Source organism: Podarcis filfolensis, assembly GCF_964270895.1.
Source record: "Podarcis filfolensis genome assembly, chromosome: 18".
Lineage (NCBI taxonomy): Eukaryota > Metazoa > Chordata > Lepidosauria > Squamata > Lacertidae > Podarcis > Podarcis filfolensis.
The window spans coordinates 12,666,059-12,692,941 of record NC_139622.1 but is presented as its reverse complement, the minus strand read 5'-3'; the positions used below and the strand labels follow the sequence as shown (position 1 = coordinate 12,692,941).

The 26,883-nt window shown below is 53.9% G+C and overlaps 1 protein-coding gene and 1 long non-coding RNA gene across 4 annotated transcripts in view; one reads left to right on the top strand and one right to left on the bottom strand.

The window, feature by feature from the left end:
* Positions 1-26,883, top strand: part of INSR (insulin receptor) — a 48,282-nt gene that overhangs the window by 13,404 nt on the left and 7,995 nt on the right. For all 3 annotated transcript variants that reach the window (XM_083594370.1, XM_083594369.1, XM_083594371.1), the window contains exons 2-10: positions 2,215-2,763; positions 16,920-17,235; positions 19,304-19,452; positions 20,458-20,602; positions 21,535-21,749; positions 23,021-23,147; positions 24,325-24,563; positions 24,659-24,826; positions 25,542-25,746. In XM_083594370.1, the coding sequence (XP_083450496.1) occupies positions 2,215-2,763; positions 16,920-17,235; positions 19,304-19,452; positions 20,458-20,602; positions 21,535-21,749; positions 23,021-23,147; positions 24,325-24,563; positions 24,659-24,826; positions 25,542-25,746 (2,113 nt within the window). The remainder of the gene's footprint in view (positions 1-2,214; positions 2,764-16,919; positions 17,236-19,303; positions 19,453-20,457; positions 20,603-21,534; positions 21,750-23,020; positions 23,148-24,324; positions 24,564-24,658; positions 24,827-25,541; positions 25,747-26,883) is intronic.
* On the bottom strand, positions 610-26,650 carry LOC310753649. The gene is made up of 3 exons (XR_014543422.1): positions 25,911-26,650; positions 23,670-25,821; positions 610-667 (listed from the first exon to the last, which is right to left on the bottom strand). It is a non-coding gene; the product is annotated as an uncharacterized lncRNA (long non-coding RNA).

Sequence of the window (26,883 nt, the reverse complement as noted above, 5' to 3'; positions counted from 1 at the left end):
CTGGAACGGATTAATCCATTTTGCCTTACTTTGTATGGGAAAGCGCGCCTTGGTTTTGGAATGCTTTGGTTTTGGAACAGAATTTCCGGAACGGATTCAGTTTGAGAACCAAGGTACCACTGTACTGATATTATATCATGATGTCCGAAATAAGGATGGAGTTATGGAGAGGCGCTGGCTGGCTCCACAATTCTCCGCATTGTTATTTCTGCGCAGCGCACAAGTATAATGATCCTTGACATTATAGAATCATGAAACCGGTATCACAATATTGATATATCACCTAGTCCTATTCATCCTATATGCTGGTTTCAGTGGATCTGCTTTGAGTATGAGTAATGCCAACCTGTTGAAATTGAAGGACACGGGCTAACTAATCAGACCCATTAATTTCAGTGGGTCTACTCTGAGTGCATAGGGACGCGGGTGGCACTGTGGGCTAAACCACAGAGCCTAGGACTTGCCAATCAGAAGGTCGGCGGTTCGAATCCCCGCAATGATGGGGTGAGCTCCCGTTGCTCAGTCCCTGCTTCTGCCAGCCTAGCAGTTCGAAAGCACGGCAAAGTGCAAGTAGATAAATAGGTACCGCTCTGGCGGGAAGGCGAACAGCGTTTCCGTGCGCTGCTCTGGTTCGCCAGAAGCGGCTTAGTCCTGCTGGCCACATGACCTGGAAGCTGTATGCCGGCTCCCTCGGCCAATAAAGCGAGATGAGCGCCGCAACCCCAGAGTCGGCCATGACTGGACCTAATGGTCAGGGGTCCCCTTTACCCTTTACCTTACTCTGAATGCAGTTTATCAGAATACCGCCCTGGGCTCCTTTGGGAAGAAAGGCGTGCTACAAATCCAGTAATAAGCAGGATCAAATGCAACCCGCTCCCTCCCAACGCTGGAAGGGTGGCCTGTCGCTGTCGTGGCCACTGGCCACGGAGCGAATTATCTCAAATCCCCTTTCAGAGCCGTCCAAATTGGCTTTCAGAGATGAAGACTTTTAAGCGCCGGCAGCTTATCCCACAGCTGGGAGGGGATATTAATCCCGGCCCTCTGGTTATCCAACGCAGATTAGCATGTCTAAATCAGATTATGACACTAGAGCGTCTTCGTGGCCAAGGGCTCGGGGGGGGGGGAGGCAGAGGCAGATAGTTGGCCTGCCTGGGTTCAGATTCCCAAGACCGGCCCTTCCTGTCCCAAGCGGTGGCCTTCTGGGTTGCCCCAAGTGAAATAGAGGACAGGCCAGGGGTGGGCAACCCTCTCCCCAAAAAGGGCAAGGGTGGGGGAAGAGAGGTTTGGGGTTTTCACATGCTGTGGGTTTGCCCTTTGGGGCTGAGTGGCTGGAAAACCCAAAGGCCCTTTTAATGTACCCCATAGGCAGTGGGTTGTATCCACCTTAGGTTCCTCCCTTGACCGACGTAGGCCTATTGATTTCAGTGGCTCTGCTCGCAGTGGAACTCAGATCAGTTGCAAACCCGCAGTGCTTGAAGTTACAGCCGCGTTAGAAACTCAGATATAGAAGCCGGACTTCAAACGGCTCCTTAAATCAGGGTTACAGTCTCCAAAATGGAATGTCTAGTTGCCATTTTGGGGCAAGACAGCTCTAAAGTCTTATTTATCAAATGATGGACTGACTGGCTGGTTCTCAGTTGAACATCTGGCTGGTTCAGAGGACAACCTTGAGCAAGGTTGAGAGCTTTAAGAACAGAAAGTGGCCAATAAAGGTAAAGGGACCCCTGACCGTTAGGTCCAGTCGTGGCCGACTCTGGGGTTGCAGCGCTCATCTTGCTTTATTGGCCGAGGGAGCCGGCATACAGCTTCCGGGTCATGTGGCAGCATGACTAAGCCGCTTCTGGCGAACCAGAGCAGCGCACAGAAACGCCGTTTACCTTCCCGCCAGAGCAGTACCTATTTATCTGCTTGCACTTGGACATGCTTTCGCACTGCTAGGTTGGCAGGAGCAGGGACCAAGCAACGGGAGCTCACCCCGTCACGGGGATTCGAACCACCGACCTTCTGATCTGCAAGTCCTAGGCTCTGTGGTTTAACCCACAGCGCCAATAGCCAGGTGCAAAACGCGCCTGGCGCCTGCCTAATTTCAAACACTGACTTACAAGCTGTTGCCGCTGCCTGTTGGGAGGAGAGGTGCCTGTTTGGCAGCTGGAAAGCTCTCCTAGCAGATTATTTTAACCGTTTTTGTCCCCTGCCCCCCGGTTCTCTTTCCAGTTTGCCCGAGTATGAACATCCGGAACGACATTTCCAACTTCCACCAGCTGGAGAACTGCACCGTGATCGAGGGCCACCTGCAGATCCTGCTGATGTTTGGGGCCAAGACGGAGAACTTCCGGGGCCTCAGCTTCCCCAAGCTCACCATGGTCACCGAATACCTGCTGCTGTTCCGGGTCTACGGCCTGGAGAGCCTCAAGACGCTCTTCCCCAACCTGACGGTCATCCGGGGGACGCGGCTCTTCTTCAACTACGCCCTGGTCATCTTCGAGATGGTCCACCTGAAGGAGGTGGGCCTGCCCAGCCTGATGAACATCACCCGGGGGGCTGTGCGCATCGAGAAGAACGCCGAGCTGTGCTACCTGTCCACCATCGACTGGTCCCGGATCGTGGACTCCGTCGAGGACAACTACATCGTCGCCAACAAGCGGGACGAGGAGTGCGGGGACATCTGCCCTGGAAAGGCCAAGGGGAAGAGCGTCTGCTCCCCGACGGTGATCAACGGCATCTTCATCGAGCGCTGCTGGAGCCACGAGCATTGCCAGAGAGGTAAGGGATGCCTCTCAATGCCTCTGGTTGCCGTAAACCGCAGGAGGGGGGGAGAGGGCTCTTGCGCTGGGGAGAAGAGGATTCTGGACTCGGTGGGTCTCTGCTCTAATCCGGGGTTTCCCAAACCAGCTCTTTTTGGACTACAGCTCCCATCATCCCTAGCCAGCAGGTCAGGGAAGATGGGTATTGCAGCCCAACTGCTGAGAACCCTAGTTTGAGAAACACCATTGAGCCCAGTGGTTCCCAACCTCTTTTTTTGGCCATGCCCCACTTGAGCATCTCTAAAATTCTGATGGAATCCCCCTCCCGTGACATATAATTTTTATTATTCAAAAAGTGAACTCCTATTCATGTGGAGGAAGCCTAAAAGGCCATTCATTTGTTGATACAGTCGTACCTTGGTTGCCGAATGCCTTGGAACTTGTGCATTTCGGCCCCCAAACGATCAAAAACCGGAAGTGAGTGTTCCGGTTTTCAAACAATTTTTGGGAGCCGAACGTCCGGCGCAGCTTCCGATTGGCTGTACGACGCTCTTGCAGCCAATCGGTAGCCGTGTCTTGGTTTTCGAACAGTTCCGGAAGTCAAACGCAATCTGTTTGAGAACCAAGATACGACTGTAACTCATTCTCAAATTGCCCCCCTTAAAAATCAAATCGCCCCACGTTGGGAACCACAGGCTTAGCCTATCCTACCTCACAGGGTTGTTGTGTGGATGAAATGGAAATCGCCTTGGGCTCCTTGGAAGACCCAAGTTTGGGAACCTAAATTCTTACGTCCTGCTGCTAGGCGGAGTCTGTGGTGTTTGCCGAGGGCAGCGGTCCTTAACTGGCCCCGACACAAAGCCCCCACCTCGGACTCCCAGCCTGTACCGCGGGACCCACCCTCTCCTATTTGCTTTTGAATTAACAGTGCAAATAAGGCACGTTATGAATCCGAAAAGGGCAGTTCGCACAGCGAGAGACATCTTGCCACCCTTGCATGACCACGAAATGAAAACCAGTGCTTTAGCCAAAACCCAGGGGTGGTGATTTTAAGACCCCCATTTCAGTGAGACCCCCGGGCAGGTTTGCTCTTCCAGCGGCAGGCGTTGTTGGAAAGTCGTTAACTCGCAACTCTTTTTGTGCGGCTGCGCTGGGTTCTGGTTTCTGTTTTGAGGGTTGCTGCGGTGCAGAAGCCCGCTCAGAAATATCTGTGGGTACCAAACGGCAGCAGGTGGACTAGCCAAAGTCCAAAACCGGTTTCCTTCCCCGCTTCAAGCTTCTGAAGCAAACCCCGAGGCTTTGTGTTCGATTTAACTTCAGTAGCTGCTTAACTTCTGCCTTCTGCCTGGAAAGGGCTCTTTTTCTGTTTGTTTTTTTGTAGCTGTCATTATTTGGAATCTCTCCTGTCAATGTTTGGGTCTCGCTTGCTAGGAGAGAAGAGACAACAAAGGCTTTGTGATGGCTAAGCTCCTTCTCCGGTTTACTTAACCAGCCCAAAGCTTCCTTGTCGGTTCTGCGTTCTTACTTTTTTATTTTCCTTTAATTGTTTTACAAGCCCAAAACATTTGGACTGGTAGCATTTGCAGCCGGTGAGATATATATATATATACACACACACACACACGCATAGAGAGAGCTTGGAGAAAGCTTTCTGAACGCCACAAGCTGCTGCCACAGCCGAACTTCGTTTGTGTATATTTTGGCTGCCAGATTTCGAAGGAGCTTGCTACGTAGACAGCGGCTGTTGTATGCTTGCACAGATTAGACAGATTCACGGAGGGGAACAAGGCTGTTGGGGGGGCTGTTAGACCCCACGGTTAGGTCCCCTCCTCTGCAGGTGCCGGTTCTGCTGGGAATCATCGCAAGTCCTGCTTGCAAAGGCTTCCCTTGGGGGCATCTTGCGGCTCCCTGGGAGGACAGGAGGCTGAACCAGGGCGGCTGCTACAGAGTTCTTCTCATGTTCTTATGAATGACTTTAAAGGGGGGGTAGGCAAATTAAGATAGGGAATAAAGCTCTCTGTGGCCCCAATGGCTATGTTCTCCCTCAGTCGTCTCTGAATGCCAGTTGCCACAGATCACAAGAAACCAAGCCTGTGGAACTCCCTGCCACTAGAGGCTCAGCAGGAGTCTTCTGTGCCTGCTGAGGACTTTCCCATTCCGCGAAGCCTATACAGGCTGCTGTAGAACCACAGGATTGTAGAGTCGGAAGGGACCCCAAACCGCCCCCTGCAATGCAGGAATCTCCGTTAAGAAGACACCCTTCCACAACACTGAATTGGTGCCTGCCTTTAACCCTTTTAGTGGCTTCCGTCGCGGGGTTTTATGCTTTTATTGCCGAAAACCTGCTCTGACACCGCAGTATACAAATACTCTCATGGGTAAATAGGAGGGGAGGGAGGTGCTGTTGCACCCAGGTCCTGCTCGTGGCCTCGACCCAGGAGGCTCTTTCTATGCGTGTTCCTTCTGGGCCCCTGGCTTGCATCCAGCGACTTGGCGGTGCAGGCCGAGACGGTTGTTTATGCCAAAGCGAGGGGCGCTGCTCCTCCTTCCAGGGCCTCAAACCCCCTGCAAGTAACAGTTTGCCGCCTCCTGCCCCGGCTAATCTCTCCTCCTCTCTCTGATCCAGCAGACAAAACAAGGCAGGCGTGAGTGAGTGGGTGGGAGCTGAGGCCTTGACTGTGAATCCTGGCAAGACGAGGGTTTTCCCCTCAAACACGTCCGTATTTTCCATTTCTTCTCCCTCGCAGTTGTATCTCTCCCTCCAGCCTCCGTCTTTCCACTACTGCTCCCAAAACTGGCCACGGTTTTCCCCAATTTCTTCCTCAGTTTTCCTCTGCTGCTGATCTGCAACTGCTGTAGGGAGCGAATGAGGAATTACAGGTTGTTTTGGGGAGAGGAAACAGGGGAACCGTTACGGCTGAGCCCTGAAGTCCTCTCCACGGTCCTGATCATCCTTATTATTAATAATAGTAATAATTAGAGTTCATTTCTTAGGCTTGTGGGTCCCTCGTTCCCCGAAGGTCTCCAAGCAACTCGCAGCGTGCTTGAAATGTCTTGGGGAGCCCAAGGAAAGCTCTTTGCCTGCAGGAACAGCCTCGCTTCCTCAATTTTTTTTTTCCTTTCCTTGCTGCCGAGACTTTGCCTTCTCAGAGGGTGGCAAAGTTCAGAGGTGTGTGTGGGAAAAACAGCGTCTTGTAATGTTTGCTTAGGTGGGAACATTCCCTAGCAACAGTTTCCTGCGACTTAAAAATAAAAATAAAAATCCTGGGAATTCCTGTAAAATCGTAAGCTAGTCTTCGCTGTGATCCGCTTCCTTCTCCCACCCTATAACCCCGTCCCCTCTTGACTTGGGAAACTAGGCCTATAGATAGCTCTGGATTAAATCAGCCCCGTTCTCTCAAGGGTGTGATGTTTCTTTAAAGCTCCAAGAAAAGCAAAGGAAAGGGATATATTTCCTGTTGCTGGTGGGAGAGAAGGAAGGATGCTATTTCTTTATTTATTTCTGACGTTGGCGCATTTTTTATTATTATTGGTGGAAGTTGGCAACCGGCGGTTGCGGCACGTGCGTTTTCCCATCCTAGCAAGTGATAATATTTCCACCACCAACACACACAAGGTGGGGCTTCTGAGAACACGCAGAGAGCCCTGCAGGCCGAGACTTTATCTTCTTTCCACCTCTGGGCCAGTAGTATCTGCGCTGCTGTCGTCGCATACATAAAGAATAGTTTCTGCTCCTTTGGTATCTCCACACCTAAAATTCCTAGTAGAAAAAAAGCCTCTGGTTTTTTTTCACAGACTTGTTAAAAACTTTTTTCCCCCAGCTCATTATATATCATTTCCCAGAATGCTCTTGTTACCTCGCACAACCACCACACGTGGTCGAATGTGCCTTCCTTCTCCTTACTCTTCCAACATACATTTGAAGCAGTTCAGTACATCTTTGCAATGTATACATCTTTGCAATGACAAACTTAGACAGCATCTTAAAAAGCAGAGACATCACCTTGCCGACAAAAGTCCGTATAGTTAAAGCTCTGGTTTTCCCAGTAGTGATGTATGGAAGGGAGAGCTGGACCATAAAGAAGGCTGATCGCTGAAGAATGGATGCTTTTGAATTCTGGTGCTGGAGGAGACTCTTGAGAGTCCCATGGACTGCAAGAAGATCCAACCTCTCCATTCGGAAGGAAATCAGCCCTGAGTGCTCACTGGAAGGACAGATCCTGAAGCTGAGGCTCCAAGACTTTGGCCACCTCAGGAGAAGAGAAGACTCCCTGGAAAAGACCCTGATGTTGGGAAAGATGGAGGGCACAAGGAGAAGGAGACGACAGAGGACGAGGTGGTGGGACAGTGTTCTCGAAGCCACCAGCATGAGTTTGACCGAACTGCGGGAGGCAGTGGAAGACAGGAGGGCCTGGCGTGCTCTGGTCCAGGGGGTCACGAAGAGGCGGACACGACTAAACGACTCAACAACAACAACAAATACATCTTTGATAATTTTGTAGGTGTTAGATACCAATGGCACATCATTTTCATATAGTTCTCCTTCGATGCAAACTTCTAATTTCAAACACGGCGGTTTCGGTCAGGCTAAAGGGGTCCCGTCGGGCACCCTGCGGTCATGGTGGCCAACCACAGGTGACCCCGTAAGGGAAGCCCCCAAACGCACACCAGAAACTGGTGGCGGGAGGCACTGACCACCTCCGACGGGGGATGCCGGAGATAGCTGGACGCTGCATGGACAGGAGACTGGCCACCTTTTCTAGTCGCAGCCTGGCTCACCTTCGGCCCTGACTTTCTGGTGCAGAGGTGCAAAATGACGGTGGAAGACGGAAGGCCCCCGGGTGACGGCCAGGGGTGCAAGAGCGGCTTGCGCCGTGCCCTCCCCGCTGCATGCTTTCCCACTTAGCAGAGCGCACGCATTTGTCCCTCTGAGCTTCCACGGGAGGCCCGTCGCTCCGGAATTCCTGTGGAATGCTGGCTATGTGGCCACGCTGGAATCGCTGGGCCCGGACCGCCAGGCGGCTCCCTGACTGTCAGCTTGGGGGGGGGGGGGAGAGGATGATGATGACGACGAAGGCCTCTCCTTCTTTAAAAAGAAATCTGTGCGGAATGGAGCTTGCCAAACAAATTTGAGAGCGAGCAGGCAGGACAAGAAGCAGCCCGGAGCAAAAGGCAGGAATGGTTTGAGCCTTCTCACAAGGCCACCTAGAGCTGTGTTGTCTCCACGGACTGGCAGCAGCTCTCGGGGGTTTCCGGCAGAGAGGGTCTTTCCCAGCCGTTGTGGAACTGGGCCTTTTGGACACTGAGCAGGTGCTCTGCAGCCGAGCGATGGCCCTTTCCTTCAAAATGAACAAGAAGGTTCTAGTCCTCATGATTACGGCTGGGCATCGGAGAGGCAATCTGTCTGGAGAGCCAAACTGCTGCGTTAGCAGCACACCGAAGTGACCCGCCCTGGGTGCAAACCTGGGCAGTGTGTCTGGGGGTCCTGGGCTGCCCAGATGACAAGACACGCCCGCCTTGGCCTTGCTGAGGGGGTCCAATGCAAAGCAGAGTGGGCTGCCTTTAGCCGGGCAGAGGGGCTTCCGGGACCCTCACTTCCTCCACGGATCTTGCCCGCAGAAGCCGTAAGCTCACCAGGGAGCGATTCTCAGATGCCTCCGTTCTCGAAAGAAGAAAGCAGTGTTTTCTAGCTGCTTGGCCCTCGGGTCTCTCTCTTTATTTATTTATTGAATTTATAAACCGCGGTTCACATAAAAGATCAACATAAAAACCACAATATATATATATATATATATACAATCAAAATAAAAACAACAACCCAATAACGCCAAAAAAAGAGAGCCACGTTTTAAAAGGGAATTGGATGTCAATCAGACCAACCAAAGGCCTGGTAAAAAAGGAACGTTTTTGCCTCGCGCTTAAAGGCATGTAATGAAGGCGGGGAGAGCCTTCCCACAAATGGGGAGCCACTACAGAGAAGGCCCTGTTCTCTTGTTGCCACCCTCCTGACCTCTCGAGGAGGAGGCACATGAAGAAGGGCCTCAGAAGATGATCTTAGAGTCTGGGTAGGTTCCTATGCTCTTGCTCCCCTGAGTTAACAACAGCCCTGCGGGGCGGGCCCGTGTGGCAGCGGCGCTGAGGGTCTCTCGGCTCCTGGACCTTGTGGGCCTCCTCTTTCTCTTCTGCTTGCGTTGCTGTTCTTTAGGTAATCGGAGCTCTTCCAGCAAACGTTCCCCGCGTCTCGCCCGGGCACGACTCGCTCCAGATGTTTTCCTGGAATTCCCTCTCTCTGGCGTTCCCCAGAATCCAAAGAATAGCAAGCGCAGGCCCTCGCAGGGGTAAAATCCTGCTCCTCAGATTTCTATCCCCTCTCCGCCGCCGAATGAGGCTGCCCGTGCTTCAGTATGAACCAGAGGAAGGAAATGGAGGGATTCCCTTTCCTCCTCTTCCCCTCCCTGCCCCTCCAGATTCTTCTGCAAAAGGGATTTGGGAACTTTCCCTGGTCGGGGTGGGGGCGGGGAGGAGATAAAAATCTCCCTTCTCAGAAGCCAGAACAGGACGAATTAATGAACTGCTGAAATGCCAAGAGCTCTACCCGCGGTTGCAAAGTCTTTCACGTGCTGCTGCTGCTGCTGCGGTGTTGCAACAGCCTTGCGTAAGACGGGGTGCTCTCTTCCTCTTCCCACAGATGGGGAGCTGCCCTTGTACGTTACGTGGCAAGTTGCCTGTCGGATCCGCAGCTCCCTGAGGCCCTTCGCCCCTGACCGCTTTTGCAGACGCAGCCCTTGGGAGTGTGCTATCTGACGTGGGCCTCTTTGCCCCTGGTCTTCATCCGCAAGTGAAATAAAGCCTTTCAAAGTTTTGAAACTTGGAAAAATATATACGGCTTTTTTTGTTAGCCTTCAGATTCCACATGCAGCTGTGGAATAAACAGCTTATCTGATACTTCTGTTGAGAATTACTGAATGGCTGCCGGAACGTCCTGGGGGCAGCGCTTGCTGTTTATTTCGCCGTTTCAAAACCAAGCCGCTTACAGCAGGTCTTGGTCCCCTGGAAACCAAGTCACGCCTTGGGGAGTCACTACCCAGGTGCAGCTGAGGTCAGCCTAGCCCTCACCTGTGCCTTCCTTCCTTTCTGAAACAACGCCTGTCCCAAAATGGACTCTTTCCCCAAACTGCAACCCTTCTGAAGTTGCCTGTCTGGGTTTTACTCGGTCTTGTTCCGTGTAGCTTCCACACCATGGCTCGAAATCGCCACCCTCCGGTCATGGCAGTAATCCGGGCTGACCTCCTGCCTCGCTTTCAGACTTGATTTATTGCCGTTTTGACCTCGGAATACATGGCAGCATCAGCTAGCCTGGCAGAGCGCTCTTGAGGCGTTTCGGGGGCGCCTACCGAAAGCTCCCTCCTCGCGGATTTCCGGGGCTACTGTTACCTTTTTACCAAAGCTTCCCCCTTGCAAATTCAGCTCACTTTGTTGGTTCTGGTTCAGCAAACAGGTGGATTAGCGGCGAGCCGCCCTTGTGAATTGTCCGCTAAAGTTCCCTGCCAGTTCTGCGTTTGTCAGTAGGAGGGACTCTCCTTCCTTGGAGGTTTTTAAGCAGAACTTGGATGACCCTCTGTCCTGGATGCTTTAGCTGAGATTCCCGCATTGTAGGGGGTTGGACTGGATGACCCCAGGGGGTCCCCTTCCAAGTCTACGATTCTAGGATTCTGTGATGTGGAGAGAGCGAACAGGAAGACGTCCCCCCCACCCCATCTAGCAAAGCTGAGTGTTGGAAGATTCGGGAAAGACAAAATAACGGGCTTCTTCACACAGCACATGGTCAAAACTGTGGAACTCCCTGCTGCAGGAGGCACCAACTTGGAGGGCTTTAAAAGAGGGTTGGGCAAATTTATGGAAGAGGAGAGGGCTCTGGAGGGATACTAGCCAGGATGGCTGTGCGCTGCGTCCCTGCTCAGTATCCTCCGTAATGTGAGTTGCTAGAAACTGCAGAAGGGGAGGGGCGCTGCTCTTGAACTCAGGTCCTGCCATCAAGTTTCCCTTTGGGGCATCAGCCTGGCCACAGTTGAGAAGAGCAGGACTGCGGATGAGATGGGCTCCTTTGGGCTGACCCAGCAGGCTTTTTCTTCCATCCTCCTGGAACAAAATCTCCCTTAGGCCTCCTCCGCCTTCTGCGAGGGATTCCGCAGGAAGTTCTGGGACCGGCAGCAAGCGGAAACCAAGGTACCTTTTGTATTCGGAAGCAGAATCACGCAGAAACCACCCCAGAGTTGTCACGGGCACAAGCGGCCGCGACTCGCGAGGAATAGGATGTCCGGTGGGCGAATGCCGCCTCTCCGGAGCTGACATCACTGGAGTCCTGGTCAAAACAGTGCAGAGCTCTCTGTCCGCACACAGCCCGGGGGTCACGTCTGGAGAGCATGGCTTCCACCTTCCTTCCTGCCCCGGGAAGCGGTTGCATCCTGGCTCTCGACCCGGGCGTGCAGAGGGCGGCAGACGCCAAGCAGAGCTGGGACCCCCCCGTCAGCTGTTTGCCGCCTTTAGGCGTCCCTTCTTTTTAAAATTATTTTTAGCGGGCAAGCGCTAGAGGCCGGGGCAGGGCTTAATGAGGTTGTGGCGAAAATTGGGCAGATGTTTCCTCCTCTGGCGCCAGATTCCTGCTTCCTTGACTTCAAAGTCTGCAAGCCCTCTGTTCTCGCTGCTTCTGGTCGTGGTGGGTTCAAATGTGCTACCCCCGAATCCTCTTTCCTCAGTGCAGCCCCCCCGGCATTTTCACTGAGCTCTTTGCCAGCAGCTCCTTGGGGAGATGCTTTTGCAACTCCCTTCATTATTACTGTTTGCTCCGCCAAAGGTGTTCCCTCCCCACCCAAATCCCTTTGTGCAATTCTTTGGGGAGGGGGCAGGATCCTATTGCCTCGATTGCTACATTACAGGGCTGTTGTTTTTCCTCTTGGGCTTGCATAATAACCGTCGTGGGTTTGCAAGCAGGGAGGCTGACACTTGCAGGAGCAGAAGGGGCTGTGCGTGGAAGGGAAACCAGATCGGCTGCCACATGCCACGGGGGAACCAGCAAGGTGGAGAAAGGAGTTCAGGGGAAATTGGGGGCTGGAAAGAAACTTGCTGCTTCTTCTTTTTTTGACCTCTAGCAGATTTTTTATAAAATACATTTCAGAACAGAGGCGTCAGGTGGGCAGTGGCTGCATCCCTTTCTGAACAGAGGCATTCCAGGGGGTTGGACTAGATGCGTCTCGGGGTCCCTTCCGCTTCTTGGAGCAGAGATGCAGAGTGCCAAGGCGGTGGCAGGATCTGCTACTTCTTCCTCTTTCTCGGTCATGTCTTGTAGGATCCCTTTTCTCTTGGCTCCCCCACCCCACCCCGAATCCCTGCTGCTGGCCCGTGTAGGCCGTCTTGAGCCCAGTGGACAAAACTGGCTCTGGACACGGCAGCTTTCATTCCGCGTCCCTGCACAAGAGAGAATCAGGGCTGCGTAGTTTCTCGAGGGAAATCTCTCTCTCTCTCATGCACATATACAAACACGCCCACTCAAGTTTCACTCTTCAGATGGCCGGAGGGCCTGTTGCTTCTCTGCTATCAGATAAAAAAGATGAATGAGTTCAAGAAGAAGAAAACTGGTTTTGGTGCTTGTTTTAAAGTGCGCGTTATTTATTTATTGTCTTAAGCTGCTTCCTTTGCAGATAAATTTCACTGAGTGGGGTGTTGGTTTTTTTGTGGGAGGGGAAATTCTTGTTTCGCTCTTTTAACTATTCATTTGTGCTTTTTAGCTTGTATATTTTTATCAAAGGGCGGCATGCAAGTCTAATAGATGAAAGTAAGTCGTGTGGAAAGGCAGGGAACTCCGTTAGCGTCGAACCGTAAGGAGCAGCTTGCGGTGTTTCCTCAAGGCAGGAACAGGCAGCAAAAGGCAGCGTCTCGGATTCAGGGCTTCTTCGCCCGCCCACAGCAACACTTTAAATTTGGCCCAGTAGCATCTTGGCAGCCGGGCCGGATTCCTCAGCAGGCTTGTCACATGCTGCCGATAACCAGCTCCGGTCAGCAGCCTAGGCGTTCTGCGCCCCAGTCCCTGGCTTGCCCTGGGGGTGTCCCAGCGATGGCTTCCCCCCTAAGCAGAACCTTCTTCCTCCTCTCCGTCGTCCTGCCGGTTCAGGACACAGGCTGGGATGGAGATGTCCGCTGGAAAGGCGCGTCGGGGAAGCTGAATGTCCGAAGGTTCGGGAAGGAGCTGTGTTCACCTTTGGAACTCCTTCCCACAGGAATTGGGGAGGCCGCCGTGCGTCTTGCGTACGGCTTGCTGGGAACCAGAGGAGGCGAGAGGGCTCTGCTTGCGAAACGGGCCCTCTGCCTGCTCTTCTTAGGCGGCAGCCCTCTCTTCTCCCCTCTGCCCCAGACCCAGATTTCTGTATGTGCCAGGACTTGATCAGGTCCCCCGACTTTCGGTGTCGCCTGTGCAGAAGGCGTGTGCTTGTTGGCATCCCCCATTCAGGACTGGCTTGCTTTCCTGCGCCCTGGGCTTTTCCAAAGCGGGTTGGGCTAGATCAGTGTTTCCCAACCTTGTGCCTCCAGCTGTTTTTGAACTACAACTCCCATCATCCCTGACTAGCAAGACCAGTGGCAAGGGATGATGGGAATTGTAGTCCAAAAACAGCTGGAGGCACAAGGTTGGGAAACACTGGGCTAGATGACCCTTGGGGTATCTTCCAACGCTACAGTTCCATGATCTATAAGTCAGCCCACCTGGCCCCGCGTTGCCTTCATGGACCCGCAGTGTCTGTCTGTCTCTCTCTGGGTCTCTCACTTCAACCTGGGAACTTTGGAGTTTTCCGCAGTTGCCGTCTCAGCAAAGTGCGCAGGGTGGCTCCAAAAGAGGGATAGGCAGTGGAGGGCGATCCTGGCAACGGACGTGGTGCCTCTGCAGCAGGGAGAGTCGCATTCAAATCCCGCTTGCTTGGCTCTTGGGAGAACAGGGTGCTGGATCCCAGCGCCCTTCCGCTCCTATGTTTCATGGGAGCACAGCTGCCTCTTTCTACGGTGAGAGGCAGGGCACACCTTTGGAAAACCCGTGGTTTAGTGGTTAGGGTACCTGCTCCGCATGCAGAAGGCCCATGGGGCATCTCTGGGGGGAAACCCCAGAGAACTGCTGCCAGTCAGTGCAGGTATTACTGAGAGCCTGCTGGGTCGAGCCAAAGGGGGCACATCCAGGCCAGCACCCTCAAGAAGAACACTGATAATTTTATTATTTGCAGCACGCCCATCTGCCCTTGCCACAGCGGCCAGCCAGACACCCCAGCAGGATTCGAACACAAGAGCCGCTTCTCCTCCTGCTGTTTCCAGCAACCCAAGGGTCTCTATGACTGGATATTCAATTTTGCATTCAACCCAGCCTTTTTTCAGAGCAACGAGGAGTAGTAGTAGTAGTAATATTTACACCCCTTCCCATCTGGCTGGGTTTCCCCGGCCACTCTGGGCAGCGTCCAGCAACAATGAAAACATAATAAAACGCCAGAGCTTAAAAACTTCCTGATACAGTCAATCTGAGCTTGTATTTCTAAGGGAAGGGTTTTGACTTGGGGGGGGGGACCACGCCTGATTCGAATGTGGGAGCTCAGTCACTGGTAGGGGGAAACCCCATGGGCTGCTGCTGCCAGTCCGTGCCAGCAGCAACGAGCCAGGCCTGGGAGAGACCCTCTTCCTGAAACTCTGGCCAGCCGCTGCCAGCCAGTGCCTGGCTCTATAAGGCAGCTCCCTCGGTGGGTCTTCCTTGCATGCGTCTCCAGGCGACGCCATTCGCTAAGCTCCTCTTTTTTTGGCTTCTGTTGTCGGATCTGGCATGTTATTTATCGCAAGCCCTGATGCAACGTGGCTTGCGACTTTTTCAGCGCTGGATCTCAGATGGGGAAAGAGGCTGAAGGGGTTAAGGATCTGTTTGCTTTGCGCAGAGGCAGGAAAAATGTCTTGAATGACGCCCCCCTCCCTTCGCCACTCCAAGCAGCCAACGCATTGGTTAAGGGAGAGGGCGGTTCTCCTGGGGGAGCCCTTTTTCCTGGCCTGGATTTCTCGGGATCGGCAGCCATGTTACATATCTATAGATATATGTTTGTATATTTTTCTCCTCCTCCCCGTGGCCTGCGGTCTGGACTCACGCCAGGTCTTTTGGTTTGCTTTACTCCTGTTATTAGTATTATTAAAATAATGGCAGGCAGGCAAAGAAACGAAAGGGAAACCGAGATTAGTTGCAACAACCGACAGCAAAGAAGTAACAGGATTTGCTACAGTTGTAATGGTAATGTTCCGTGGCCTAGACTGTCTCAATTAGGTATCGGAAAAGTATACTGAGAAATAACCTTGAACCCGAGAGGCAGTGTGGTGTAGTGGTTAGAGTGTTCTGACTAGGGCCTGGGAGAGACCAGGGTTCGAATCCCCACTCGCCTCGAGCTCCTTGGAGGTGGGATATAAATGCAATACTTTGTTGTTGTTGAGTCATTTAGTGGTGTCCGCCTCTTCGTGACCCCTGGACCAGAGCACGCCAGGCACTCCTGTCTTCCACTGCCTCCCGGAGTTCGGTCAAACTCATGCTGGTCGCTTCAAGAACACTGTCCCACCATCTCGTCCTCTGTCGTCCCCTTCTCCTTGCGCCCTCCATCTTTCCCAACATCAGGGTCTTTTCCAGAGAGTCTTCTCTTCTCCTGAGGTGGCCAAAGTCTTGGAGCCTCAGCTTCAGGATCTGTCCTTCCAGTGAGCACTCAGGGCTGATTTCCTTCCGAATGGAGAGGTTGGATCTTCTTGCAGTCCATGGGACTCTCCAGAGTCTCCTCCAGCACCAGAATTCAAAAGCAATAGTAAATGAATACTAAATCCAGACAGGACAAACAGTGCGAGGTGTGTGTCTGTGTCCCACATTTTGCATTTGAGAAGGGTTTTATGGGGTCGCCCCCTCCAAAAAACACATGGGTTGTTCTTCCTATGCGCAGGCGACAACCAACTTGCTAGTTCGCCCAGCCCGATGAGATCCCGTTGTGCAAGTGATCCCTTCCTTGGCTGGATCTTTCACAGAATACAGGAGGGGGGAAGAAGTGGAAGGAAAACTGCAGCTCGCTGATTAGAACACCTGCTTTTTTGGGGGGGGGGGAGAACCAGGTACAGAACAGATGTACACCAGCATCTCCAAGCAGGGCTGGAAAAGGCTGTTCGAAACTCTGAGAGCTCTCAGAGGCGGCAATACTGAGCCGGTTGGATTTGATGGTCCGACTTGGGGCAAGGCAGCTTCCGTTGTTCCCATTAAGCGAGCCCTTTATTCAGAATTGTGGAGACTGCCGTCCAAAAAGAAAGGACCGTAGCTGTTGGCCGCTGTGGACTATTTCAAGCGACAGTAACTAGGGGAGCCACACGCTGGAGGCCCTGTTCTGCGTGCAGGCCAGCCTAGTGGGAAGCAGCTGGCCCCCCAAATTGGAGGACAGGTAATGGGGTGGCCCAGCTCTGTGGGCGGGAGACGGAAGGGCAGAGACGTGGGCAGGCATTGCTCTATAATAATAATTCTCTTATTTATACCCTTGTTGAATGGTCTCTTTAAATGTGAAGGTTCATTATTGTTCCACAAGATGTGTATGTCTTTAAGGGCCAGAGCAAATAGCGAGACCCAGTTTTACAGCTGTGAAACAGTATAGCAGGTGCTGCTAAGTTGTGTTAATTAAGCTGTGTCAGCAATTGGGTATAGTATATAAAGAGCAGCACCTAGCTCTCTCAGTACCCTGGGGGTTGGGGGGGTGGATGGGTCATGCTTGTTGATATCTTTAATGTAAAAGGAGTTTTTGTTTTTGTGGTTAAAACCTTGTTAAAGTTATTTTTGAGTTCCTTGTATTGTGTGGTCTCCCCCACAAACTTTCTGCAGCGCAACTAATCTGCAAATAGCCAACAACCCTGCCCATCCGGGTGTGTTTCCCCAGCCACTCTGGGCAGCTTCCAGCACATATAAAAGCACAAGAAAACGTGAAAAACTTCCCTTCAGATGTCTTCCGGAAGCTGCGCAGTTGTTTATTTCCTTGGCATCAGATGGCAGGGCGCCACCACCGAGAAGGCCCTCTGCGAGAGGAGGCGGGGCTTGCGGGGCGCATTCTCATCCCTCTCCGTTTCTCTCTCTTTCTCCTCTGCTCCCCGCAGTCTGCCCTTCCGCCTGCAAGTCCCAGGGCTGCACCCCGGAGGGCATCTGCTGCCACGCCGAGTGCCTGGGCAGCTGCCTGGAGCCCGGCGACCCGGAGAAGTGCCTGGCCTGCCGCCACTTCAGCCTGGAGGGCAGGTGCGTGGAGAGGTGCCCCGCCGGGTCCTACCGCTACGCCGGGTGGCGCTGCGTCACCTTCGACTTCTGCCAGGAGCTGCACAACCGGTGCAAGGCCGCCCGCCAGTCGGACTGCCCCGTCATCCACAACGGAGAGTGCGCCCCCGGCTGCCCTTCCGGCTACATCATGAACTCCACCAAGTGAGTTGGCAACACACACACACACACCGGGGAGGGGGGCGGAGAAACCAAGGGGGTGCCTCTTCTCATCGGCAACCGTCCCCCCAATATCAGGGTCTTGCTTTGACTCCCTGTCCTGGTTGTGCGAGTCTGTGCAACTCACCACTTTGACGGCCCGAAACAGAGCAATAATAATAATAATAATAATAATAATAAAAGTGATGATGATTTGGGGAAGAGAAAGAGGTCGGCGCAACGCAGAGTGAGCCCCCCAACCCGTTGAGGAGGAAGGCAATGAGGATTTAAAGCCCTTTTTCTGCCAGATACCGATCCCTGAGGGCTCTTGTGGTGTGGAGAGAGCTGGACACCCTAGTCTCAGAGATCCTCCCCTTTTATTTCAGGGGTGTCTGAGCCCCCACACTCCCGCTGGGGGTCCTTGTCCAAAAAATGCCTCCCTACGAAAACATGAACGTTTCATTTTGGAAAACGATCGAGAAATAGCGCCCAGCCTTAGAACGGCTGCTAAGATTTATAACTGGCTAAAAGACGGAGGTGAGGGGAGCTTAACTACTTCTCCGTCCCGATGGATGGAGAGATAATTGGTCAATAGGATCTCTGGTTAAACTCACCTGTTACGAAAGAACGCGCACAATGCAGCCTAGCAGGTTTGTGGGGAAATGGGCATTTTGGGTAATGCTTTGGAAACACGTTCAGTGATCATGCCCAATCTTAGGCGGCTGTCAACCTGCTGTAACAATATTTCTGTTCTTTATCTTTGGTTTATCTTGTTTATTAATGGAGGAATGAACGGAAAATGGGGTCGGGGATCAACCACCGAGCAATTTCATAATGTAAAAAGCGGCGAGAGCGAATTCGCAGACTTGAAACAGCGGGTTGCGCTCCTGCCCAGAGGTGACTCGTTGAAACGAGCTGATTCGTTTCGGTGGGTCTCCTCTTAGCCCAGTGAGAACGGTTAGAACAATTCCAGAGCTCTGCTTACTGAAAGAGGCAGACCTTCAGTCGGTCCCAAGGAGCCCCTGCCTGATAACGCCACGGGAGGGAATTTAATCCACGCTTAATGTATGTTTGATATTTAAGATATCAGCAGAGTTACTTGTACATTTGTCAGAGGCAGCTTAGGGTCACGGGGGGTCTCTGAAATTTGCCCGCTGTGGGGACGGGGTGAGAGGCTGGGTGGGGGGCTGTTGCCCCTCCAAATGCAAGGGAAGCATCCCCTTCTTGTCACCCCATCTAGACCTATCTAGACCCCCATCTAGATCGGGGGGGGGGGTCATCGGCCTCCGTCTTCTTGGCAAACCAGCTTCCTGACGCTCTTGGGCAAAGCCAGGCCCCCCAGGGGAGGAGAGGAAATGGCCTGTTCTGATCATTCTCAGGAAAGGGCAGCTAATTGGCCTCTAATTGTGGCTGACGGCAGCAGCAGCAGCGGCAGCAGACCTTGTTCCTCCTGCACCGGATGAATGTTCTCAAAGCAGATGAGATTTTCTCCGAATGCTCTTTTCCCGAACCTCCTTGCTATGACGGGGTTGCGAAAGGGAGGGGGCAGGAAACAGGAAACAGAATCTCGAAGGCAGGCCCCTCCACAACATGCCCCCCCCCCACCAGCAGGGTGCTTGAGGACCTTGCAGCGGGGACCCTTTCAGCCGTCCTGTTTCGTTTGAGCTCGATTTGCTGGCTGGGGGAGATTAGAAAGAGGCTTTGTTCTGTTCCGCCCCACAGCCCCCAATGCACTGTCCTTGTCCGGAGCAACACATCGTAAACCTGTGGAACTCATTGCCACAGGAGGCGGCGATGGCTTTAAAAGAGCAGGATGCTGGCCTGGACTGGCCACTGGCCTCACCCAGCAAGCTGTTCTGGGGTTCCTTTCCTCTCCCCTGTTGGGAATGTGGGTCTGCAGGCCCCACAGGGCCATCCGAGAGGCTGCGGGTGCGTCTCTGCGGCCTCTGTGCACAAGCCAAACTCCCAGAGCTTTCCTGAACATGCGCATCGGTTTTGGCGGCGGCGAGAAAAGCCCCGTGGCCGTTTGCAGCGCAAGAGGCATCTCCCTTTCCCCGCCGTGTCTTTTCTGCAGCCTGCTCTGCACCCCCTGCGAGGGGCTGTGCCCCAAAATCTGCGAGTTGCCCATCAAGGAGAAGACCATCGACTCCGTGACGGCGGCCCAGGAGCTCCAGGGGTGCACCGTCGTCAACGGCAGCCTAACCATCAACATCCGCGGAGGAAGTGAGTTCCTGGGGGGCAGGATGTTGGGGGAGCCAGAGGGGCCTCTCTCTCTGCCCCACGCCAAGCTGGTCACCTGGGCGCTGGCTCTGCTCCACGGGTCTTTCTCTCTGGGGCACAAGGGCTTCCTTCTCAAGTCCAGAACCTCACGGCTTCAGCTCAGGGGGAGCCTTTTCAGCGGAGGGCCGCATTGCCTTCTTCTGGGGGCCTTGTGCCGATTTGGGGAGTGGAGAGGGCCAGAGGGGAAAGCCGGCAGAGCAACGGAGACGAGGGCTTGGTCCAGTTCTAGGCCTAAGGAGGTCCTGGACAAGCTGGAAGGTGCGCAGAGGAGAGAATTGGAATCGTAGAATAGTGGCGTCGGAAGGGGCCCAATGCAGGAATCCCAACTAGATCATACATAAGGAATGACAGAGTTTGGGGTGTTTAGCCTGGGAAAGAGGAGACCGAGAGGAGATACGAGAGTCCTCTCCAAAGACCTCGAAGGCTGCCCCGTGGTGGTGGGAGCAAGCTTGGTTTTCTGTTGCTCTGGAGGACCTGAACCCGATGGCTTCCAAGAAAGGCGATTCCGACTAAAAGTTAGGGCAGAAAATGTGTTCGCACCACGCCAAGCTTTTTACCGATAAGAAATCCCTTTGGGGAAAACCCAGAACTAGGATCGGCCTCCGTATCGCTTGGGTGCTCTCATTTTGAAAAGATGTCTATCCATATTCTGCCAATGGAAAAAGAATTACTTTGATACTAGAATACGCCCAAATGCTTCTTGAGTCTTCCTGCCCCACAGAGAACTTTCTGTGGACTCTTTTGGTCGGTAGTGGACTCTCCTTCCTTGGAGGTTTGGGGGTGGGGCATCCGCCAGGGATTCTTCAGCCGAGATTCCTGCATTGCCAAGGGGGTTGGGCTGGATGACCTCTGGGGGGCCCCTTCCCACCCCACAGTTCCGTGAACCTGTGAAGCAGCAGGGCCCGTTTCCAGGCAGGCTCAGCCCACGCCTCTGCATCCCCCCTGCAGGCAACATTGCAGCTGAGCTGGAGGCCAACCTCGGCTTGATTGAGGAGATCACGGGCTACTTGAAGATCCGACGCTCCTACGCCCTGGTCTCCCTCTCCTTCTTCCGGAAGCTCCACCTGATCCGAGGGGAGGCCCTGGAAGCCGGGTGAGTGGGGCCCCTGGGAAGGGACGGCTAAGAGCAGGGCCCCAATCCTCGCTGGGTTGTGTGGGTATCAAACGGGGGGGACAGGACACGCACGCCAACCTGAGCTCCCTGGAGGAAAAGGGGGGTTGTACATGTCCAAAAACAGATAGGGAATAAACGCTGGCGTCGCCAAGTGAGCACTACTCAGAGTAGACCCACTGTTTGCTTGGCAAGAAGCTGTAGCTCAGTTTCAGAGCTTTGTGCCACAAATGACCGGAAGAATCAGAAATCAGGAAGACCAAAATTTAAATAAGGAGTGGGGAATAATTCTAATTCTACCCCACCCATCTGACTGGGTTTCCCCAGCCACTCTTAAAGTAAACAGTTGTATCTTAAAGACCATTGTAAACAGTTAAAATCATTAGTAGGACTGGAATAACGCTTGTAGTTTAAGGGTGAATTTTGGACGCAGCGGAGAGGTAAAAGATTTGAATTATCATAAAAGATGCAAGAGGAAATAATTAACAACAGGACCCACAGAGGGGGGATGTGCAAGAGATTCCTTGGGATCTTGTTTTTATGTTGTATGTTGGAGATGTGACTGTAAAGTTTTAATCTGAAAAACCGAATAAATAAATTTCTAAAGGAAGAGCTCGGCTGGAGAAGAAGCCAGGGCGTCTTCCTCTCCTGCTGCAACCAGGAGAGGGATGAAGAGGGCAGAGCAAAGGCAGTCGAGGCAGAGAAGTCTCGGGGTGCTTGGGAAGGACAAGATTTAGGCAGCTGTGGGAAGGCAGGGGCCTTCAGTGCCTCAATGGGGATCTTTTTTTCTTTGAAGGAAGCTCCCTGGCAGCTTGTGAGTTATTGCTGAGCCTGCCCCCCCCCCGGGCCAAGGGGCATCTCTCTCTCCTCTCCCCCCGGCCATATTCACCTTGCTCTTTCCCCCTCCCCGCCAGGAACTACTCCTTCTACGCCTTGGACAACCAGAACCTGCGCCAGCTGTGGGACTGGAGCAAGCACAACCTGACCATCGCCCGCGGGAAGCTCTTCTTCCACTACAACCCCAAGCTCTGCCTGTCCGAGATCGACAAGATGGAGGAGATCTCGGGGGCCAAGGGGCGCCAGGAGAAGAACGACATCGCCCTCAAGACCAACGGCGACCAGGCCTCTTGTAAGCGGGGCGGCAGAGGGGTGGGCGCTGCGCTTTTGCACGCACAACGGTCCCAGGTTCGAATCGCAGCAGTTTTCCCAGCAGCTCCTGCCTGAAACCCCGGAGGACTGCTGCCTGTCTGAGCAGGAGATACGGAGCTAGATGCTTCAGAGGGAGAGGTAGCAGGCAGCTTCCGATTGCCCTGCTTGAATCACTTCTTCATCTAGAACCTTGAGGACTGGAGTCTTGCCTCCTTTGGAGTAACTCGCAGGAAAGGGCCGTGTCTCAGTGGCCAAGTAGCGGGTCCCAGGTTCTCCCCGCAGGGGCTTCTCCAAGTTGGGCCCTGGAGAGCTGCTGCTGCCAGTCAGTGTGGACAGCAGTGAGGTAGAAGAGCTCTGTAGAAGGGCATTTCAGAAGAGCCTGGTGGCGGCATTGGCGGGATCAGGCCAGAGGAAAGACCCCCAAGCAGGACCCAAGGGTGCTGTGGGTCAGGGTTGTGGGGCCTCCCCATGCGCCGCTGGCTTCCTGAGACCAGAAGGGTTGCTCTTCAAGCTCCTGGGCCTGAGCTTTGTTATATTAATAATGAAAACTCCATTAAGCCTGCCCTACTCCGCTTGGAGGTGGGGTCGAACCCTGTACACAGCCAACACCCTCCCTCTGCTCTCCCAGAGGAGTGCTTCCGGGGTTGTCTTCCAGCCCTCTTTCCCTCCTGGCCGGCGCCTCCTCTCTGTCTACGATCTATATGTTTGCTCAGTCTCGGCTCCCTCCCTCCTGGAGCGCCTGCCAGGTTGGCAGAACGCAGGGCGGCTTCTCCTCCCAGGGGCCTCCCTTGGCACTGACAGCCTCCAGGAGAGAGAGAGAGAGAGAGAGAGAGAGAGAGAGAGAGGGAAAGGGGGAGGAAGAGAAAGAAAGAAAAGGAGAGAAAGAGAGAGAGGAGGAGGAAGAGGAGAGAAGGAGAGAGGAGGAGAGAGAAAGAGGGAGAGGAAGAGAGAGAGGAGGAGGAAGAGGAGAGAAAGGGAGAGAAGGAGAGGAAGAAAGAGAGGGAGAGAAAGAAAGAAAAGGAGAGAGAGAGAGAGAGAGAAAGAAAAGGAGAGAAAGAGGGGGGGGGGAGAAAGAGGGAGAAAGAGGAAGAGAGAGAAGGAGAAATAGGGGGGCGCATGCTCTTGGACTGGGGTTCCGCTTAAGGGCCTCCCACGTGGTTTGTGGTTCACAACATAAAGTTACACGATCAAAATGAATGAATGACCTGAGCCCCCCCCCCGGTGGGATCTCTCTTTCCGTCCTTCCTGCAGGCGAGAGCGAAGTGCTCAAGTTCTCCTACATCAAAACCACCTGCGACAAGATCATGGTCAAGTGGGAGCCTTACTGGCCGCTGGACTTCCGCGACCTCCTGGGCTTCATGCTCTTGTACAGGGAAGCGTGAGTAAAGTGGGGCGGGGAGCTCCTTTCTGCACTTTGGGTCGTGGGGAGAGAGGGGTTCTCTGGCTGGGAATCCTGCGTTGCCGGGGGTTGGACTAGATGGCCCTGCGGGGTCCCTTCCAACCTTCAATTCCAGGATTCTATAACACACACATCCAGCTTGATCAGAGAGAGTTACAGCGCCTGCTGTGGCTGCAGAGACCCATGTTCTGTTGCAGCCGGGGAAGAGGAAGAGGATGGTCCAGTCTAGGAATAAAAGGGGACGCGGGTGGCGCTGTGGGTTAAACCACAGAGCCTAGGACTTGCCGATCAGAAGGTCGGCGGTTCGAATCCCCGCAATGACGGGGTGAGCTCCCATTGCTCGGTCCCTGCTCCTGCCCACCTAGCAGTTCGAAAGCACCTCAAAGTGCAAGTAGATAAATAGGTACCACTCCAGCGGGAAGGTAAACGGCGTTTCCGTGCGCTGCTCTGGTCCGCCAGAAGTGGCTTAGTCCTGCTGGCCACATGACCCGGAAGCTGTACACCGGCTCCCTCGGCCAATAAAGCGAGATGAGCGCCACAACCCCAGAGTCGGTCACAACTGGACCTAATGGTCAGGGGTCCCTTTACTTTAGTCCAAACTAAATGTGAACATGCTCTCTTCTATACCCTAAAAGTCAACTGAAGAAAGAGACTGTATTTTCCCAGTCCTCGCCCAAGAAGGATTTTTAAAAGGCTGGGCATTATTTGAAGGAGCGGCGCAGAGCGATTTCACTTGAACCCACAAGATCCCCTGCGAATCGCTAAGAACGTGCATTATTTAAGTTGAAAGGCTTCTCTGCAAAATAACGTAGGATAAGGTGTCCTCCTCTTCCTTCTTTGTCTCGGGCGATGCAGAGTTTGGAGGGCTGCCCCCTAAAATGAAGTTGGCAAGTCGATTCTGCCATTTCTGTAGCTGGGATTGAAGGGTCGGTAGAGGCAGCGCTTGAAATAAAAGCCAGAATGTGGGAAGAGCAGCCGCAGCCCAACTGGCTCAGTTTCTAAAAAATTCCGTGACCTTAATTCGTTTCTGCAACAGGCTTTCACAACCTTTTGCCGTTTTCACGTCTCTCCACCACAGCGTAATTCCCTCTGCAGGCGTGTCTTTCTGAAATAAAAGCCGTTTCCTCCTTTCGGCCCCTTCTCCCCCCCCCCCCAGCCCCTTCCGGAACGTGACGGAGTTTGACGGGCAGGATGTCTGCGGCGCCAACAGCTGGACGGTGATGGACGTGGAGCCGCCTCCCCGCAACAGCGACACCAAGCCGGGGCACCTTCTGCGCGGCCTCAAGCCCTGGACGCAGTACGCCATCTTCGTCAAGACCCTGATCACCCACTCGGACGAGCGCAAGTCCTACGGGGCCAAGAGCGAGATCATCTACGTCCAGACCAACGCCTCGGGTGAGAGGCTGTCCACGGTTGGAAGCGGGGGGCTGGGGTGAGAGGGGGGGATTGCCCTGGGGTGACGTTTTGTCTCTCTTCTCCGCCCCCCGCAGTGCCCACCGTCCCCCTGGACCCCATCTCGGTGTCCAACTGCTCCTCGCAGATCTTCCTGAAGTGGAAGCCGCCCTCCGACCCCAACGGGAACATCACGCACTACAAGGTCTCCTGGGAAAAGCAGCCCGAAGACAGTGAGCTCTACGAGCTGGACTACTGCCTGAAGGGTGAGCTGCTGGCACCGCCCTGCCCGCCCGCCTGGGTCCCACCTAGTGCCACAGAGCTCAGGGAGCGGAGGTGGGATGACAATGAGGGAGAAGATGGGGAAAAGGCTGTGTCGGAAACCGGAGAGGGAACAGGGTTTGGTGAGCGGGGAGATTCTGTGGCAGAGAGCAGTCCAGGCGTAGATGCAGAAGCTGAGGCTGGAGAGGAGGGAAGCCAAGAGGCAGAGGTGAAGTCACAGGGGTCTCCCCCTCCTGCTGCCACCGGCTCCCCTCTTCGCTGGTCTCCCAGGGCCAGAAGAAAAATAAAAAAGGGTGGCGCAGCGAGAGACAAGGCGATCGCACCTTAGACTGCTGGGGAAGGAGGAGCCTTTGAGAGCAGTGGGAAGGCAGACATCTTCTGACCCCGCGACTGCCTCCTTGGGGCAAGACCCGCTGCTTGGGTTTCCTTGAATCAAGGCCGGGTGCTCCTGACCCCCAGGGTGGCAGTGTGGGCCTTGGGTGGGGGAATTTCCCCCAGATAAAACTCCTTCCCCCTCTTCTCCTTCTTCTGGAGTGTTGTCGCTGCTGCTTATCACGAGTTAGAAAAGGATCTATCTATCTAAAGAAAAAGGTTCATCTCTGCGACAGAGGGAGTGGGGGGACTGTCCAGAGTCTGCCTGGGGCTCTGGGGCGCCGTCTCCATGGCTTGGCCTCACAACCTCCCCTCCCCTCCCCGCAGGCTTGAAGCTCCCTTCTCGGACGTGGTCCCCCCCGCTGGAGTCGGAGGACTCCCCCCACAAGCCCAACGACAGCAACAGCGAGGAGCCCAGCCTGGAGTGCTGCCCCTGCCCCAAGACCGAGTCGCAGATCATGAAGGAGACGGAGGAGTCCGCCTTCCGGAAGGTCTTCGAGAACTACCTCCACGACATCGTCTTTGTCCCCAAGTAAGAGGCCGAGCGCGGATCCTCACCCCTTTCTGGCTTAGGTGTGGGAGCAGGAAGTGCAAGTGGAAGAAGAGCCTGCTGCTGCTGCCAGCCAGTACAGGCAATGCTGGGTTAAATGGACCTGCTGCTGCCGGCCAGTACAGGCAATGCTGGGTTAAATGGACCTGCTGCTGCCAACCAGTGCAGGCAGTGCTGGGTTAAATGGCTCTGTAGGCCTGTGTCAGGTCAGACCCAAGAGGATGATAAACGTGCTTAACCTGCTGCGGCTCAGTGGTTAGAGCCCCTGTCTTGCACGCAGACGGGCGCGGGTTCAATCCCCAGTGGCGTCTCCCTGAGAGCCCTGAGCCTGAAACCCTGCAGAGCCACTGCTGCCAGTCTGTGCAGGCAGTATTGAACCCAAAGGAAGGTGTTTGTTTGTGCCCTTGGATCTTTGGGCAGGGGAAGGTGTGGGGTGCGTGGCGGAGCCTGTGAACCCTGCCCCGCTGCGGAAGGGGGCACAGTCCAGCCGGGCGCTTGTGCTGCTCACAACCCCAGGATTAATGAGTAATCCCACCGGAAAGGGAGCCAGGCCCCGAAGCCTCTCTTTGCTCCCGGAGCCCCTTCCTGGGAACGTTTTGAAACCCAGAGCCTGAGCCGAGGCTGCCGGCGGATCCATTTCTGCCCGCGCGTTTGCAAGGCGAGGCCACGCACCAAAGGGGTCACACATCCCTCGGCTGAACGCGAGGAGCCGATTGTGAATCGGAAACAAAGATGCGATATCGAGCGGCGTATTTGAAGCAGATAATTAAGCAAATTAAAGGAATTTGCATATGCAGAAGAATGTTTTAAAAATAAATTTAAGGAAGCACAGAGAGAGGGAGAAGGAAGTCAAGTTCTGAAATGTTAAATTGATTGTAAAACGAATGAAAACGTATGCATTTTAAAAGTAAAAATAAAAAGCTAAAACAAATATATGTAATACTGAGCAGGGATGGTGTGGGGGGGGGAAGGGGACGCATCCAGGATGGAGAGCGGGAAGTCAACTTTGGTTTTCCTTTTTTTCCTTACAATTTCCCCCCCAATCAAGATTAACGGGCAAGGTCTGAGCTCAGGGAGCTGAGAACTCTTTTTTAAAAGTGGGGGGACCCCCAGAAGGGC